Source organism: Heptranchias perlo, chromosome 31, assembly GCF_035084215.1.
Source record: "Heptranchias perlo isolate sHepPer1 chromosome 31, sHepPer1.hap1, whole genome shotgun sequence".
Classification (NCBI taxonomy): Eukaryota; Metazoa; Chordata; class Chondrichthyes; order Hexanchiformes; family Hexanchidae; genus Heptranchias; species Heptranchias perlo.
This window is the reverse complement of record NC_090355.1, coordinates 586951-602677: the sequence shown is the minus strand read 5'-3', so window position 1 is coordinate 602677 and position 15727 is coordinate 586951. Positions and strand designations below refer to the sequence as shown.

Sequence of the window (15727 nt, the reverse complement as noted above, 5' to 3'; positions counted from 1 at the left end):
CCTCCATGTGGTATTAAGATTTCCCGCTGCCTCATTAATCTAAAGCCTCTCACTGCTCTATTCACCCTTTCAGTCAGCTGTGACTCAGTGGGTAGCTCTCTCACCTCTGATTCAGAAGGTTGTAGGTTCAAGCCTCACTCCTGAGCAGAAAATCTAGACTCTCCCTCCCAATGCAATACTGAGGGAGTGCTGCACTGTCGGAGGTGCCGTCTTTCGGATGAGATGTTAAACAGAGGCCCCGTCTGCCCTTTCAGGTGGATGTAAAAGATCCCACGGACACTATTCGAAGAGCAGTGTAGTTCTCCCCAGTGTCCTGGCCAATATTTATTCCTCAACCAACATCACTAACCATTCAAGGCCCCTGGTTACAGCTGCAGAAAAGGCGATCGATCTCTCCAATAGCAACCCCTGTAACTACCACTTGCCTTTCCTCACCACCTTCTTCCTCCAGCTAATCACTTCCTCAAGTCACTGTCCTTGCCTGAAGCTGTTGGTATCCAGTACCGTATATCCTCCAGTATCACACCCACCCCCACCCTCCCTCCATATCCCCTCACTGCATTCAGGATTGCCTGATGTTACGCTGGAAGGTCCAGTGTAGTGAGAGATAGGAGACTGCCCTTAGTCCAATCCTGAACATACTCCAGCAACCCTGGATTCAACAAAAAGCTCTCTTCTCCCACCGGATCAGTTACTGGGAAATGTGAGCCTTTCCTCCATGGAAAAGCAAGTCGCTCACCTCAATGCAGAGAATTGGCCTTGTGTGATGTTCCAGAGCCTACTCACAAGGCAAGGCAATCGTATCCAGGTGGGCAGGCACCCAATTTCATCCGAGAGGCTCATGTCCACTGGGAAGCCCAGAGTCCTGGATGGACCTGGTCCAGATACTCCGGGTGAGGGTGAGGGTGAAGGTGAAAGTTTAAAACACTACATGGACGTCAATGCCGCAGTCATATCCTCGTCATGAACGTACACAAAACCATCAGACACAGAGTCCAAAGGCTTAAACTTTATTTCTACAAGAACTTAGGGAGGAGGGAGAGAAGAGAGAAAGCGAGAGGAAATAATATATGCACCCAGAGAGGGGGTGCAGATGTGGAATGGGCATTTAACACAAATAAAGTTTCCACACTTTTGTCCCTGGTTAGAGATTAATCGCATTCAAACCATGCCTGGGAATCAGATAGAAATTCAGAAACTAAGCTTTTCTTTGGGTGAAGTAGAATGCCGGCAGAAAATCGATCGAGTTCCTCAGCTGTGGTAAGTCCAAGTCCCTCCTGTATTCAGCTTGGCAATATGTCATTCTGACTTGTGAAAAAGCCAGGGGAGACCAGTTCAAAGGGAGAACTGATTTCGAGGCTTTGTTCTCATTTTTTCTTTGGTCCCTTCTCCAGAGGTTGTCCAATATCCCTCCCACGTAGCTTGAGGCCTTTGAAAAAGAAAAAAAAGCAAGTTTGGTTAAAACCAACTAATTCCATCTTAGACACTCAAACTTGCTGGTTACACTTGGTATAATGGAGGGTGCGCGTTTAATGGAGGGTGGGTGTGCGGGTATATATTTAAATGGCAGGCGGGCGGGTGGGTGGGCACCTTCAGGTGATTGGAAGGAGACCACAGTTGAGGTTTTGGAGGGAAGATCAGAATCAGGAGCAGAATAGGAAAACTGTTAACACCAGAAGGTCAATTGATCACCCAGCAATGGATGGACAACAGGACAGGCCAAACATACGGAGACGAGACTCCCGATCCTGTCTTCGAGCGAAGCCCACACATTCACACTTTCAGCAGGGATCATCCCGCAGTGACCAGGAGCACCAACCCCCCCTCTGTAGCAGATTAAAGCAGCCCCCCTGGAGATCAGCTAACTGATGGGGACCTTCCTGGTGTGTGTGGATCTGCAACATACCGCCATGGCCATGGGGCAGCTCTGAGCGCGATGGTAATGAGGCGCCTGTCGACTCACCGAGTACTCGCTCAACCTTGCCAAGGACCTGGTTGTTGGGAATGGCTTTTCCACACTCGTAGTCAGCAATGACCTGAGGCTTCTCACTGATTCTCTGAAGAGAAAACAAAGCAGCAATGGGTAAGACTGGGAAGAGCTCTTCTTTCTTGGGTGCTAAAGCAGCACTTCATACCCATGAAAAATAAATTAAAACTACATCCCAGTGCCAGGACATATCAGAGAAACTGCTCGAAATACTTCCAGTCTCCCAGTCCTGAAGGTGCTGCATCGTGGTGGGAGGTGGAGTTCAACGAGCACTGGGCACCTTCTGGCCCCTCACCAGTTCTGAACCCAGACAGGGTATCAACAAGGTTGTTCAACAGAACAGCACCCCCTCCCACCAAACCGACCACCTCCCCCGAAAACGGGCTGCACTCCGACCTCCTCGTCCACTCCCCCACCGCCCGCGTCCCACCCGACCCACCCACACTCCCCCCGCCCGCCCCGCCTCTGCCCCCGCCCCGCCCTCGGAGTCCCGCCACACCCCTGCGCCGTCCCCCCCCCTCGCCCCCCCGCCCCGTCCCCCCGGCCGGTGTACACTCACTGTCGCCAGGTCCTTTTGATTCATTCCCATATTCTGCCGGCCCTGCTGGATCAGTTTGCCGACAGTGAGCGACACTCGCTCATGGTGCAGTTCCTCAGTTTCCCGGTCCAGTTTCGCAGTGTTCTTAGTAATCGTGTGTTGCTTGTTTTGTCCTGCAGACCCTGAGCACAAAACAAAAGAGTCAGCCCCTCCCCTCAGCGTCAACCCCCCCTCGCAGCATTTGTTCAATTCTGAAAAGGGAGTTCCCACGCAATGTTCATGCTGGAAAGGCCCGAGTGTCCAGGTACTGGAAAAGATCAGCACCCAACACTCCCAGGGCAGGTACAGCACAGGTTAGATACAGAGTAAAGCTCCCTCTACACTGTCCCATCAAACACTCCCAGGGCAGGTACAGCATGGGTTAGATACAGAGTAAAGCTCCCTCTACACTGTCCCATCAAACACTCCCAGGGCAGGTACAGCATGGGTTAGATACAGAGTAAAGCTCCCTCTACACTGTCCCATCAAACACTCCCAGGGCAGGTACAGTACGGGTTAGATACAGAGTAAAGCTCCCTCTACACTGTCCCATCAAACACTCCCTTTTGAAAGTCCAGGTCTATTACATCCACATATTCTCCTACAAACAGTTCAGTAAGGTTGGTCAATCATGACTTTCCCTTCTGAAATCCGTACTGACTATTCTTGATTATATTTTCAGTATTTTTCTATTATATCTTTGAGTAAAGATTCCATTATTTTTTCTACCACTGACATTAAGCTAACTGGTCTATAGTTTCCTGGACTTGTTTTATCTCCCTTTTTAAATATTGGAATAACATTAGCTGTCCGCCAGTCCCTTTTCCAATGCGTTTTTATATATATGTAATAGTGCCTCTGCTCTCTCTTCCCTAACCACTTAATATTCGTAGATGCATCCACTTCAATGATAAAGGAGGATATAACGAGAGGTAAGCAGCCAACAGAGACCTTATGGGTTGAATTGAGAAATAGGAAAGGATCTAAGACTATAGTGGGAGTTGTATATAGGACCCCTGGCAGCAGCTCTGAAGTGCTAGATTGTATAAATGCAGAGATTAGACAAGCGTGCAACAAAGGCATAGTGGTCTTAATGGGGGACTTTAACCTTCACATAGATTGGGAAAAGCAGACTAGCAACAGTCAGAAAGATAGTGAATTTCTTGAGTGTGTCCGAGATAGTTTTCTACAGCAGTATGTCCTCGAGGCAACAAGGGGGCAAGCCATACTAGATTTAGTAATGAGTAATGAACCAGATTTAGTTAACGGCTTAACTGTGCGCGAACATCTATCCAATAATGATCATAACATGATCGAGTGCAAGGTAGTGTTTGAAAGGGAAAAAAGTGAGTCAGCTGCTAAGATTCTAGACTTGGGCAAGGCCGACTTCAATGGGATGAGACAGAGACTGTCCACAGTAAACTGGGCAAATCTGTTAATGGGTAAAACGACTGATGATCAGTGGGAAATGTTTAAAGAAACATTTAACGTGATACAGAATCGGTTTATACCCCTGAGGGGCAAGAACTCTACCTGCCAAAAAAAACAGCCATGGACAACTAAAGAGGTAAGGGACAATATAAGACATAAGGTCATACAAAAAGGCAAAAAATGGCACAGGTCCTGGCGAATGGGAAAGATACAAAGATCAACAAAGGGTCACAAAACAGATAGTAAGAGCTACAAAAAGAGATTATGAAAAGAAACTCGCAAGAGATATCAAAACCAATACGAAGAACTTTTATAGTTATATTAGGAAAAAGAGGGTGGTCAGGAGCAGTGTTGGCCCCTTAAAAACTGAAAGTGGGGATACTGTCATTGACAATGGGGAAATGGCGGACATGTTGAACAATTACTTTGCGTCAGTATTTAGTCGAAGAGGATAGCATGCTGGAAATCCCAAGAAAACTAATATTGAATCAGGGACAGGGACTCGATGAAATTAATATAAGTAAAGCAACAGTAATGAAGAAAATAATAGCACTAAAGAGTGACAAATCCCGAGGACCAGATGGTTTCCATCCCAGGGTTTTAAAGGAAGTAGGTGAGCACATTGCGGATGCCCTAACTATAATCTTTCAAAGTTCTCTAGATTCAGGAACTGTCCCTCTAGATTGGAAAATTGCACATGTCACTCCGCTTTTTAAGAAAGGAGAGAGAGGGAAACCGGGGAATTATAGACCAGTTAGCCTAACATCTGTTGTGGGGAAAATGCTGGAGTCTATAATTAAGGATAGGGTGACTGAACACCTCAAGAATTTTCAGTTAATCAGAGAGAGCCAGCATGGATTTGTGAAAGGTAGGTCGTGCCTGACAAACCTGAATGAATTTTTTTTGAAGAGGTGACTAAAGTAGTGGACAGGGGAATGTCAATGGATGTTATTTATATGGACTTCCAGAAGGCATTTGATAAGGTCCCACATAAGAGACTGTTAGCGAAGATAGAAGCCCATGGAATCGAGGGAAAAGTACGGACTTGGTTAGGAAGTTGGCTGAGTGAAAGGTGACAGAATAGGGATAATGGGTAGGTACTCACATTGGCAGGATGTGACTAGTGGAATCCCGCAGGAATCTGTCTTGGGGCCTCAATTATTCACAATATTTATTAACGACTCAGATGAAGGCATAGAAAGTCTCATATCTAAGTTTGCCGATGTCACAAAGATTGGTGGCATTGTAAGCAGTGTAGATGAAAACATAAAATTACAAAGCGATATTGATAGATTAGGTGAATGGGCAAAACTGTGGCAAATGGAATTCAATGTAGACAAATGTGAGGTCATCCACTTTGGATCAAAAAAGGATAGAACAGGGTACTTTCTAAATGGTAAAAAGTTAAAAACAGTGGATGTCCAAAGGGACTTGGGGGGGTCAGGTACATAGGTCACTGAAGTGTCATGAACAGGTGCAGAAAATAATCAAGAAGGCTAATGGAAGTCTGGCCTTTATACCTAGAGGACTGGAGTACAAGGGGGCAGAAGTTATGCTGCAGCTATACAAAACCCTGGTTAGACCGCACCTGGAGTACTGTGAGCAGTTCTGGGCACCGCACCTTCGGAAGGACATATTGGCCTTGGAGGGAGTGCAGCGTAGGTTTACTAGAACGATACCTGGACTTCAAGGGTTAAGTTACGAGGAGAGATTACACAAATTGGGGTTGTATTCTCTAGAGTTTCGAAGGTTAAGGGGTGATCTGATCGAAGTTTATAAGATATTAAGGGGAACAGATAGGGTGGATAGAGAGAAACTATTTCCACAGGTTGGGGATTCTAGGAGTAGGGGGCACAGTCTAAAAATTAGAGCCAGACCTTTCAGGAGCGAGATTAGAAAACATTTCTACACACAAAGGGTGGTAGAAGTTTGGAACTCTCTTCCGCAAACGGCAATTGATACTAGCTCAATTGCTAAATTTAAATCTGAGATAGATAGCTTTTTGGCAACCAAAGGTATTAAGGGATATGGGCCAAAGGCGGGTATATGGAGTTAGATCACAGATCAGCCATCATCTTACCAAATGGCAGAGCAGGCACAAGGGGCTGAATGGCCTACTCCTGTTCCTAGACCAGGGGTTTTATCAATGATCTCCCCCTTTCTGTCTTAAATATCTTTATATCTTTTTTGATCTCTTCCTCTAATGTCATACCCACCACGTTTGCCTCAGTATTTACCGGGGAGACTAAGTAATTATTCAACATTTCTGCCATTTCGCTGTCATTACCTGTGAGTTTATCGTGTGTATCCCTATCCTGATTTTTCTTTTGTTATCTATATGTTTGTAAAATATTTCTTTTTAGATTCCTTGATAATTTAATTTCATAGTTCCTCGTTCCCTTCCTAATTGTTTTTTGACTTCTTTCCTAACCTCTTCACATTCCCTTTTGTCATCCTCTCCTTTATTGTCTCTGTACTTAGTGAATGCCTTTTTCTTTTGTTTCAATTGTGCCCTTATCTTTATTCATCCATGGTGTGTCATTACTGGCTAGTTTGTTCTTGGTTTTTTTTAAAAAGCAGAGTGTATTTCTCCTGAACTCTATTGATCATCTTTTAAAAAAAATTCCCACTGCTGTTCAGTTTGTAAATATTTTCTCCCCAGTTTACCTTCCCTACATTCGCATCCACTCATAATTAGCTTTTTTCCAATCTATTACTTTGGTCTTTGTCTTATTTATGTCTCTGTCAGTCATTATCTTAAACCTTATGATGTGATCGCTATTGCCTAGATGCTCCCCTACGTTTACTTCTCTTATCTGTTCTGCTTCATTTCCCATTACTAGGTCCAGCAGTGATTCCTCTCATTGGGCTTCTCATATACTGGGTGAGAAAGGAGTCACACTGTAAAAACTCCATTCCCTTTTCCCACCTCTCGCCAGTTTGTTTGGGGGTAGTTGAAATCTCCCATGATTATTATTCTATGTCTTTTACAGTATGGCTATTCACACTTGGGGAGCATCACAGCTGTGCCTGATCATGTCCTTGCCTGATCATGTCCTTGCCCCATGTCCATACACTTTTGCACTCTCCTGCAAGGCACTGAATGATGATCAAGGGATGGGGAGGGGGGGGGGGGGGGGTTGGGGGGTTCTCGGTAATACTTCCTTCATTCTCAGGTTAGGGTGCCATGGGAGATTAACCAACATAGCACAGGCCAGGGGTCAAACCCAGTCAGAGCAGCAACTGGAAGGCCACTGTCCAAAATATTAGCTGTTTTCATTTCCTCCCTTCAGACTCGGGTGGACCTGCTGTAGAATTCAGCAGCTTGGTTTTTATTTCCAATCAGTAGCATTTATAGCAGTGTGCTTTCTGCTCTGTTGGCTCAGTACTACCCCGGGTGCTGCTTTACACCCAGTATATTGGGGGGGGCCGTCCTTTTCGAACAGCATTTCTGCAAGGAAAGCAGAGCGTTCAAAGGAAGTGCACAGGGCGAGGGGAGATATGACTCGGCTGCGATGGCCCCCATGAAAGAACGAACTTGCATTTATATAGCGCCTGTCACGACGTAAGGACGTCCCAAAGTGCTTTACAGCCAATGAAGAGCTTTTTTGAAGTGTAGTCACTGTTGTAATGTAGGAAACTCGGCAGCCAATTTGCACAGCAAGCTCCCACAAACAGCAATGTGATAAAGACCAGATAAATCGGTTTTTAGGTGTTGATTAAGGGATAAATATTGGCCAGGACACTGGGGAGAACTCCCCTGCTCTTCTTCGAATAGCACCATGGGATCTTTCACATCCACCCGAGGGGGCAGACAGGGGCTTCAGTTTAACATCGTATCCAAAAGGCAGCTTCTCCCACTGCACTGGAGTATCAGTCTAGATTTTGTGCCGTGATTGAAGAGCCTGTTGCCTTGATGGGGTAGGAAGTGCCTTACAGACAAGGAGGGGGCTGAAACCTTGTGGGAAAAGGATCTCAACAGTGTTGCCAGCTTTCTTGCAGGAGAGTGAGTTGCAGCTAATAAAAAAGGTACTTGCATTTCTTTGTAGTCTCCACATCATCGCCTCTGCGCTGGGCTGACGTGATCGCCTAGGAAAGAACAGGGAGAGAAGGTCAAGTTTGACATTCACTCCTGGAAGGAACCCTGCGACACAAAAAAACACATTCCTTTCACCAACCATTGTTTAGATCAACACACTCCACCTGCAGAATAACATTAAAGGCTCAAGGTGTCATAGAATCATTGAATCACAGCAACAGGCCACTCAGCCCATCAGGTCACTGATAGTGCTTATCCCCAAAAGCAACCATGCATAATCCCACTCCTCATACCCTTTAATATCCCACCCAGTCTAATCCCACTCAATCGTACATCACAGAGGAGGCCATTCGGTCCATCGTGCCTGCTATTTGAAAGAGCTCTCCAATTAGTCCCAATCCCCTACCAATTTTTCCCCTTCAAGTATTTATCCAATCCCCTATACCTTTTAATATTCCCCCTTTTCAGCCATGTAACTCCTTTTTGGAGAATTATGGACTTGGCTTCAACAGTTTGTGGCAGAGAATAACACATTTTAACCCCACCCTTTGTTTAAATATATTTTTCGAACTTCTCTTTTAATTCTTTCTGTGATTATCTCGCTAGTGTCTCACTGACCACTGAAACAATCCATCATTACTTCCCCCATCACCCTTCAGATTCTTGGTGACCTTCTATAAAGTGCTCCCTCATTCTTCTCTGTTTCCACGTGTATGCTGAGGACACCACCTCTAATCGCCCCCTCCACTGCCTTTGATTTGTCATGCTGCCTGTCTGGCATCCAGTATTGGAGCAATTTCTGCCCATCCAATTAAATATTGGGAAGACTGATGCCATTGTCTTCGGTCCCTGCCACAAACCCCGTTCCCTAGACCACCGACTCCATCCCTCTCACTGGCCGCTGTCTGAAGCTGAACCAGACCGTTCGCAACTAAGGCATCCCACTCGTTCCTGAGCTGAGCTTCTGACATATCCTCTCCATCACCAAGGCCGCCTACTTCCACCCCCGTAACATCGCCCGTCTCCGCCCCTGCCTCAGCCCATCTGCTGCGGAAACCCTCGTCCGTGCCTTCGTTACCTTAAAACTTGACTATTCCACCTTGCACCCTCGATAAACTTGAGCTCATCCAAAACTCTGCTGCTCGTATCCTAACTCGCACCAAGTCCCGTTCACCCATCACCCTCTGACCTACACTGGCTCCCGGTCCAGCAACACCTCGATTTTAATCTGGCCTCTTGCACTTTCCCGATTTCCTTTGCCCCACCATTGGTGGCCGTACCTTCAGCTGTCTAGGCCCCAAAAGGTCTGGAATTCCCTCCCTAAACCTCTCCACCTCTTTTAAGAAGCTCCTTAAAAACATACCACTTCAAGCAAGCTTTTGGTCACCTGTCCTAATATCTCAAGTGGCTCGGTGTCAAATTTTGTTTGATAATCGCTCCTGCAAAGTGCCTTGGGATATTTTACAATGTTAAACGGTGCTGTATAAATGCAAGCTGTTGATTTAGTGAAAGAAGCACTAACTTCTCACCTCTCATCGCTGGTAACATCCCAGTGAGAATCTGCACTGCACCTGCTCGATTGATTTTATACCCTTCCTATAATGTGGCACCCAAACTGTATACAATCTTCCAATGACAGCCTCACTAAGGTCCTGTCCCAGTATAACATCCTCTCGTAGCACATCGAGCCCCCTGTCCTCACCAGGTCCGCTCCCGGGCCCCCACCGTTTTCTCTTCCTCCTCCTCCCCCCTCCCACGCCAGATGAACTTATTCTCACATGAAGCAACTTTTCCATTAACTCCACTCCACTCACTCCCTCCCTCCAGATAAAACTTGATGCCATGGGAATCCTAATGGATGCTACCTACGCCTCTCTTTTTATAGGATATAATTATATAGTTATACAGTTGGCCCTCCATACCCAGATTACCACCCCCGTCCCCCACAATCGCTGCCTTCGTAGCTCTGCACCTGTTTTTCTCGTATACATTTGTAAAGCAACTTGGGATATGTCTTTATCTGAAAGGTGCAAATGGCTATGAAATTAATGTGTGTTCTGAGCCAATACAGCCTAGAGTCCCGATAGCTACAGGTGTGTCAGTGTATGACACTGGGGTTCAACAGTGGGGTGCAGCACTGGAGGCTACAGGTCTGTCCCTGGACAACACTGGGGTGCAGCACTGGTGCGTACACGTCTGTCACTATACAACACGGGTACAGTACTGGTGGGTACAGGTCTGTCACTGTATAACACTGGGGTACAGTACCGGTGGGTACAGGTCTGTCACTGTATAACACTGGGGTACAGTACCGGTGGGTACAGGTCTGTCACTGTATAACACTGGGGTACAGTACCGGTGGGTACAGGTCTGTCACTGTATAACACTGGGGTACAGTACTGGTGGGTACAGGTCTGTCACTGTATAACACTGGGGTACAGTACTGGTGGGTACAGGTGTCTCACGAAACATCACTGGATTACAGTACCGGTGGGTACACGTCTGTCACTGTATAACACTGGATTACAATAGTGGTGGGTACAGGTCTGTCCCTGTATAACACTGGAGTACAGTACAGGTGGGTACAGGTCTGTCCCTGTATAACACTGCAGGACAGTACTGGTGGGTACAGGTCTGTCCCTGTATAACACTGGGGTACAGTGCTGGTGGGTGCAGGTCTGTCCCTGTATAGCACTGGGGTACAGTGCTGGTGGGCGCAGGTCTGTCCCTGTATAGCACTGGGGTACAGTGCTGGTGGGCGCAGGTCTGTCCCTGTATAGCACTGGGGTACAGTGCTGGTGGGCGCAGGTCTGTCCCTGTATAGCACTGGGGTACAGTGCTAGTGGGCGCAGGTCTGTCCCTGTATAGCACTGGGGTGCAGCACTGGAGGCTACAGGTCTGTCCCTGTATAGCACTGGGGTACAGCACTGGTGCGTACACGTCTGTCACTGTATAACATGGGTACAGGACTGGTGGGTACAGGTCCGTCACTGTATGACACTGGGGTACAGTACTGGTGGGTACAGGTCCGTCATTGTTTCGCACTGCGGTACAGTACTGGTGGGTACAGGTCCGTCCTTGTATAGCACTGGGGTACAGTGATGGTGGGCACAGGTCTGTCCCTGTATAGCACTGGGGTACAGTGCTGGTGGGCGCAGGTCTGTCATTGTTTCGCACTGCGGTACAGTACTGGTGGGTGCAGGTCTGTCCCTGTATAGCACTGGGGTACAGTGCTGGTGGGTGCAGGTCTGTCCCTGTATAGCACTGGGGTACAGTGCTGGTGGGCGCAGGTCTGTCCCTGTATAGCACTGGGGTACAGTGCTGGTGGGCGCAGGTCTGTCCCTGTATAGCACTGGGGTGCAGCACTGGAGGCTACAGGTCTGTCCCTGTATAGCACTGGGGTACAGCACTGGTGCGTACACGTCTGTCACTGTATAACACGGGTACAGTACTGGTGGGTACAGGACTGGTGGGTACAGGTCCGTCACTGTATGACACTGGGGTACAGTACTGGTGGGTACAGGTCCGTCATTGTTTCGCACTGCGGTACAGTACTGGTGGGTACAGGTCCGTCCTTGTATAGCACTGGGGTACAGTGATGGTGGGCACAGGTCCGTCCCTGCACAACACTGGGGTAGAGTGCTGGTGTGCCCAGGTCTGTCACTGTGTAACACTGTGGTGCAGGACTGGTGGGTACAGGTCTGTCCCTGTATAACACTGGGGTACGGTGCTGGTGGGGACAGGTCTGTCCCTGTGTCACACTGGGGTACGGTGCTGGTGGGGACAGGTCTGTCCCTGCGTCACACTGGGGTACGGTGCTGGTGGGGACAGGTCTATCCCGGTGTCACACTGGGGTACGGTGCTGGTGGGGACAGGTCTGTTCCGGTGTCACACTGGGGTACAGTGCTGGTGGGGACAGGTCTGTCCCTGTATAACACTGTGGTGCAGGACTGGTGGGGACAGGTCTGTCCCTGTATAACACTGGGGTACGGTGCTGGTGGGGACAGGTCTGTCCCTGTGTCACACTGGGGTACGGTGCTGGTGGGGACAGGTCTGTCCCTGCGTCACACTGGGGTACGGTGCTGGTGGGGACAGGTCTATCCCGGTGTCACACTGGGGTACGGTGCTGGTGGGGACAGGTCTGTTCCGGTGTCACACTGGGGTACAGTGCTGGTGGGGACAGGTCTGTCCCTGTATAACACTGGGGTACAGGACTGGTGGGGACAGGTCTGTCCCTGTATAACACTGGGGTACAGGACTGGTGGGGACAGGTCTGTCACTGTATAACACTGGGGTACAGGTCTGTCACTGTATAGGTCTGCAATACGCCGAGTCACATACTTGTCAAGGCTCGATGACATGGGGCCTGTGGTCGTCACAATTCAGCTCCTAGCTGGCATGGGCTCAGCACACAAAACTACCCCTAACAGGCTATCAACTGACTCAGAGATTCCATTGGATGACAGGTGTGGGAACTGGTATGTCACAAAAGGGGAAATTATGTGGACAATGTCGCAGGACATTGTATCGATCCCTTGCTGTATAACATCGCGGTACAGTACTGGTGGGGACAGGTCTGTCCTTGTATAGCACTGGGGTACAGTACTGGTGGGGACAGGTCTGTCCTGGGAGTGTGCGATATCAACACTGGGTTTCTGAGGTTAAAAGTATTTAATTTCCATCACTCACATGAAACAAAGTTCACAAATAAAAACTAAAACCAAGTACACCACGATAAGTCTGCTGCTGCAATGAATGTTCAGGAATTCATAATCAAATACATAAACAGCGTTTTGTTTCAACCCCACTGAGGTTGCAGAGTGAATACACAGGACAGTGAACAGTGTGTGTGGGAGAGAATTAGATCTCCGTATTGTCCTGTATTTCTGTTGCTGTATACTGACACTTATCAACCAGAGTTACAGCCAGAGCTCAGGGAGTGCGGCTATATTCACAACATGGTGTCTTCATCGAAAAATGTGAAGACAAGCCACAGCTGGTGATTTTCCAGGCACCAGCAGGTGCTGAGACAAGCACCAGGAAAGCCCCAGCTCGATCCTGCTCTGTGCTGGGGGATGGGTGCAATCATTTGGCTCAGTGCCCCTGGGCTGTTAGGGGAGGCCACTGCCTCAGTGGGGTGGGGGGGATTTTTGGCCTTAGTGCCCTGGGCTTGGGGGAAGTGGGACTATTGGCCTCAATGCCCAGGGGGGGGGGGGGGGGGGGGAGAAAGAGAATTATTGGCTTCAGTGCCTTGGAAAGGGGGGGGGGGGGGGGGGAGAATTGTTGGCCTGAGGTTCCCGGGGGAGAATTATTGGCCTGAGTGCCCTGGGGGGGGGGAGAATTATTGGCCTGAGTGCTCTGGGGAGGGGGGGGGGAGAATTATTGGCCTGAGTGCCCCGGGGGGGGGGGGAAGAATTATTGGCCTGAGTGCCCTGGGGAGGGGGGGGGGGGGGGGGGGAGAAGGGAATTATTGGCCTGAGTGCCCTGGGGAGGGAGAATTATTGGCCTGAGTGCCCTGGGGAGGGGGGGGGAGGGGGGAGAAGGGAATTATTGGCCTGAGTGCCCTGGGGAGGGGGGGGGGGGCGAGAATTATTGGCCTGAGTGCCCTGGGGAGGGGGGGGGGGGCGAGAATTATTGGCCTGAATGCCCTGGGGGGGGGGGGGGGGGAGAATTATTGGCCTGAGTGCCCTGGGGGGGGGGGGGGGGGGAGAATTATTGGCCTGAGTGCCCTGGGGAGGGGGGGGGGGGTGAGAGAATTATTGGCCTGAATGCCCTGGGGGGGGGGGGGGGAGAATTATTGGCCTGAGTGCCCTGGGGGGGGGGGGGGGGGGGAGAATTATTGGCCTGAGTGCCCTGGGGAGGGAGAATTATTGGCCTGAGTGCCCTGGGGAGGGAGGGAGGGGGGGGCGAGAATTATTGGCCTGAATGCCCTGGGGGGGGGGGGGGGAGAATTATTGGCCTGAGTGCCCTGGGGGGGGGGGGGGGGAGAATTATTGGCCTGAGTGCCCTGGGGAGGGGGGGGGGGGGGAGAAGGGAATTATTGGCCTGAGTGCTCTGGGGAGGGGGGGGGGGGGGGGGAGAATTACTGGCCTGAATGCCCTGGGGGGGGGGGGGGGGGAGAATTATTGGCCTGAGTGCCCTGGGGGGGGGGGGGGGGAGAATTATTGGCCTGAGTGCCCTGGGGGGGGGGAGGGGGAGAGAATTATTGGCCTGAGTGCCCTGGGGGGGGGGGGGGGAGAATTATTGGCCTGAGTGCCCTGGGGGGGGGGGGGGGGAGAATTATTGGCCTGAGTGCCCTGGGGGGGGGGGGGGGGGAGAATTATTGGCCTGAGTGCTCTGGGCGGAGGGGAGGGGGAAGCAGGGAGCTGCCCGGTCTCCTGTCTAACGATTCCCCCCGGGTGAGGACCGGATGGGACCCGGGGACGGCTGACCTCCACCCGCAGCAAATTCAGAGCCAATCCCCGGGGACGGGGGACCGCCCGACACCCCAGGCCCAGGCCGACTCGGCGGGGAGCGGGACATGGGCTCGACTCCCCCGGCTCAGGCACAGTGCCGCCCGGTACCTGCTTGGACTTGGCCTGCGCCGCGTTCGGGCCTTTCTTGCGCAGCACCGTCACCGTGTCCCAGTCACTCTCCGCCATCTTCACTCTGCTCACCGCGCAGGCGCAACACCCGCCGCCTCAACAAAACTTTATTCAAATATGGGCACAGGCAACTTTATTTAAACAAAGCTCGGTGACCAATCAGAGAGAGGGAGAGAGAGAGACCCCGCCCCTCAGGACCGGGGGGCGGGGCGTGCGGGCCAGGGCCTGAAAAAGGGGCGGATCCCCGCCCGGGGGGAGGGGCGGATCCCTGCCCGGGGGGGTGGATCCCTGCCCGGGGGGGGGTGTGTATCCCTGCCCGGGGGGGGGGGTGTGTGTGTATCCCTGCCCGGGGGGGGGGGGTGTGTGTATCCCTGCCCGGGGGGGGGGTGTGTGTGTATCCCTGCCCGGGGGGGGGGGTGTGTGTATCCCTGCCCGGGGGGGGGGGGTGTGTGTATCCCTGCCCGGGGGGGGGGGGTGTGTGTATCCATGACCGGGGGGGGGGGGGTGTGTGTATCCCTGCCCGGGGGGGGGGGGGGGGGGTGTGTGTATCCCTGCCCGGGGGGGGGGGTGTGTATCCCTGCCCGGGGGTGTGTATCCCTGCCCGGGGGGGGGGGGGGGGGGGGTGTATCCCTGCCCGGGGGGGGGGGGGGGGGGGTGTATCCCTGCCCGGGGGGGGGGGGGGGTGTATCCCTGCCCGGGGGGGTGTATCCCTGCCCGGGGGGGTGTATCCCTGCCCGGGGGGGGGGGGGTGTATCCCTGCCCGGGGGGGGTGTATCCTGCCCGGGGGGGGGGGGGTGTATCCCTGCCCGGGGGGGGGGGGGGAGAGAGAGGTGTATCCCTGCCCGGGGGGGGGTGGGGTGTATCCCTGCCCGGGGGGGGGGGGGTGTATCCCTGCCCGGGGGGGGGGGGGGGGGGGTGTATCCCTGCCCGGGGGGGGGTGTATCCCTGCCCGGGGGGGGGTGTATCCCTGCCCGGGGGGGGGGGGTGTATCCCTGCCCGGGGGGGGGGGTGTATCCCTGCCCGGGGGGGGGAGGAGGGAGAGGTGTATCCCTGCCCGGGGGGGGGGGGGTTGTATCCCTGCCCGGGGGGGGGGGAGGAGGGAGAGGTGA

General features: G+C 51.6%; 1 protein-coding gene across 1 annotated transcript; it reads right to left on the bottom strand.

Moving 5' to 3' along the window:
• Window positions 1–994: 994 nt before the first annotated feature.
• On the bottom strand, window positions 995–14712 carry edf1 (endothelial differentiation-related factor 1). The gene is made up of 5 exons (XM_067969512.1): window positions 14598–14712; window positions 8033–8084; window positions 2547–2707; window positions 1964–2057; window positions 995–1429 (listed from the first exon to the last, which is right to left on the bottom strand). The coding sequence occupies exons 1-5, from the start codon at window positions 14673–14675 to the stop codon at window positions 1368–1370; spliced, it is 447 nt and encodes a 148-aa protein (XP_067825613.1). The 5' UTR covers window positions 14676–14712; the 3' UTR covers window positions 995–1367.
• Window positions 14713–15727: the final 1015 nt, after the last annotated feature.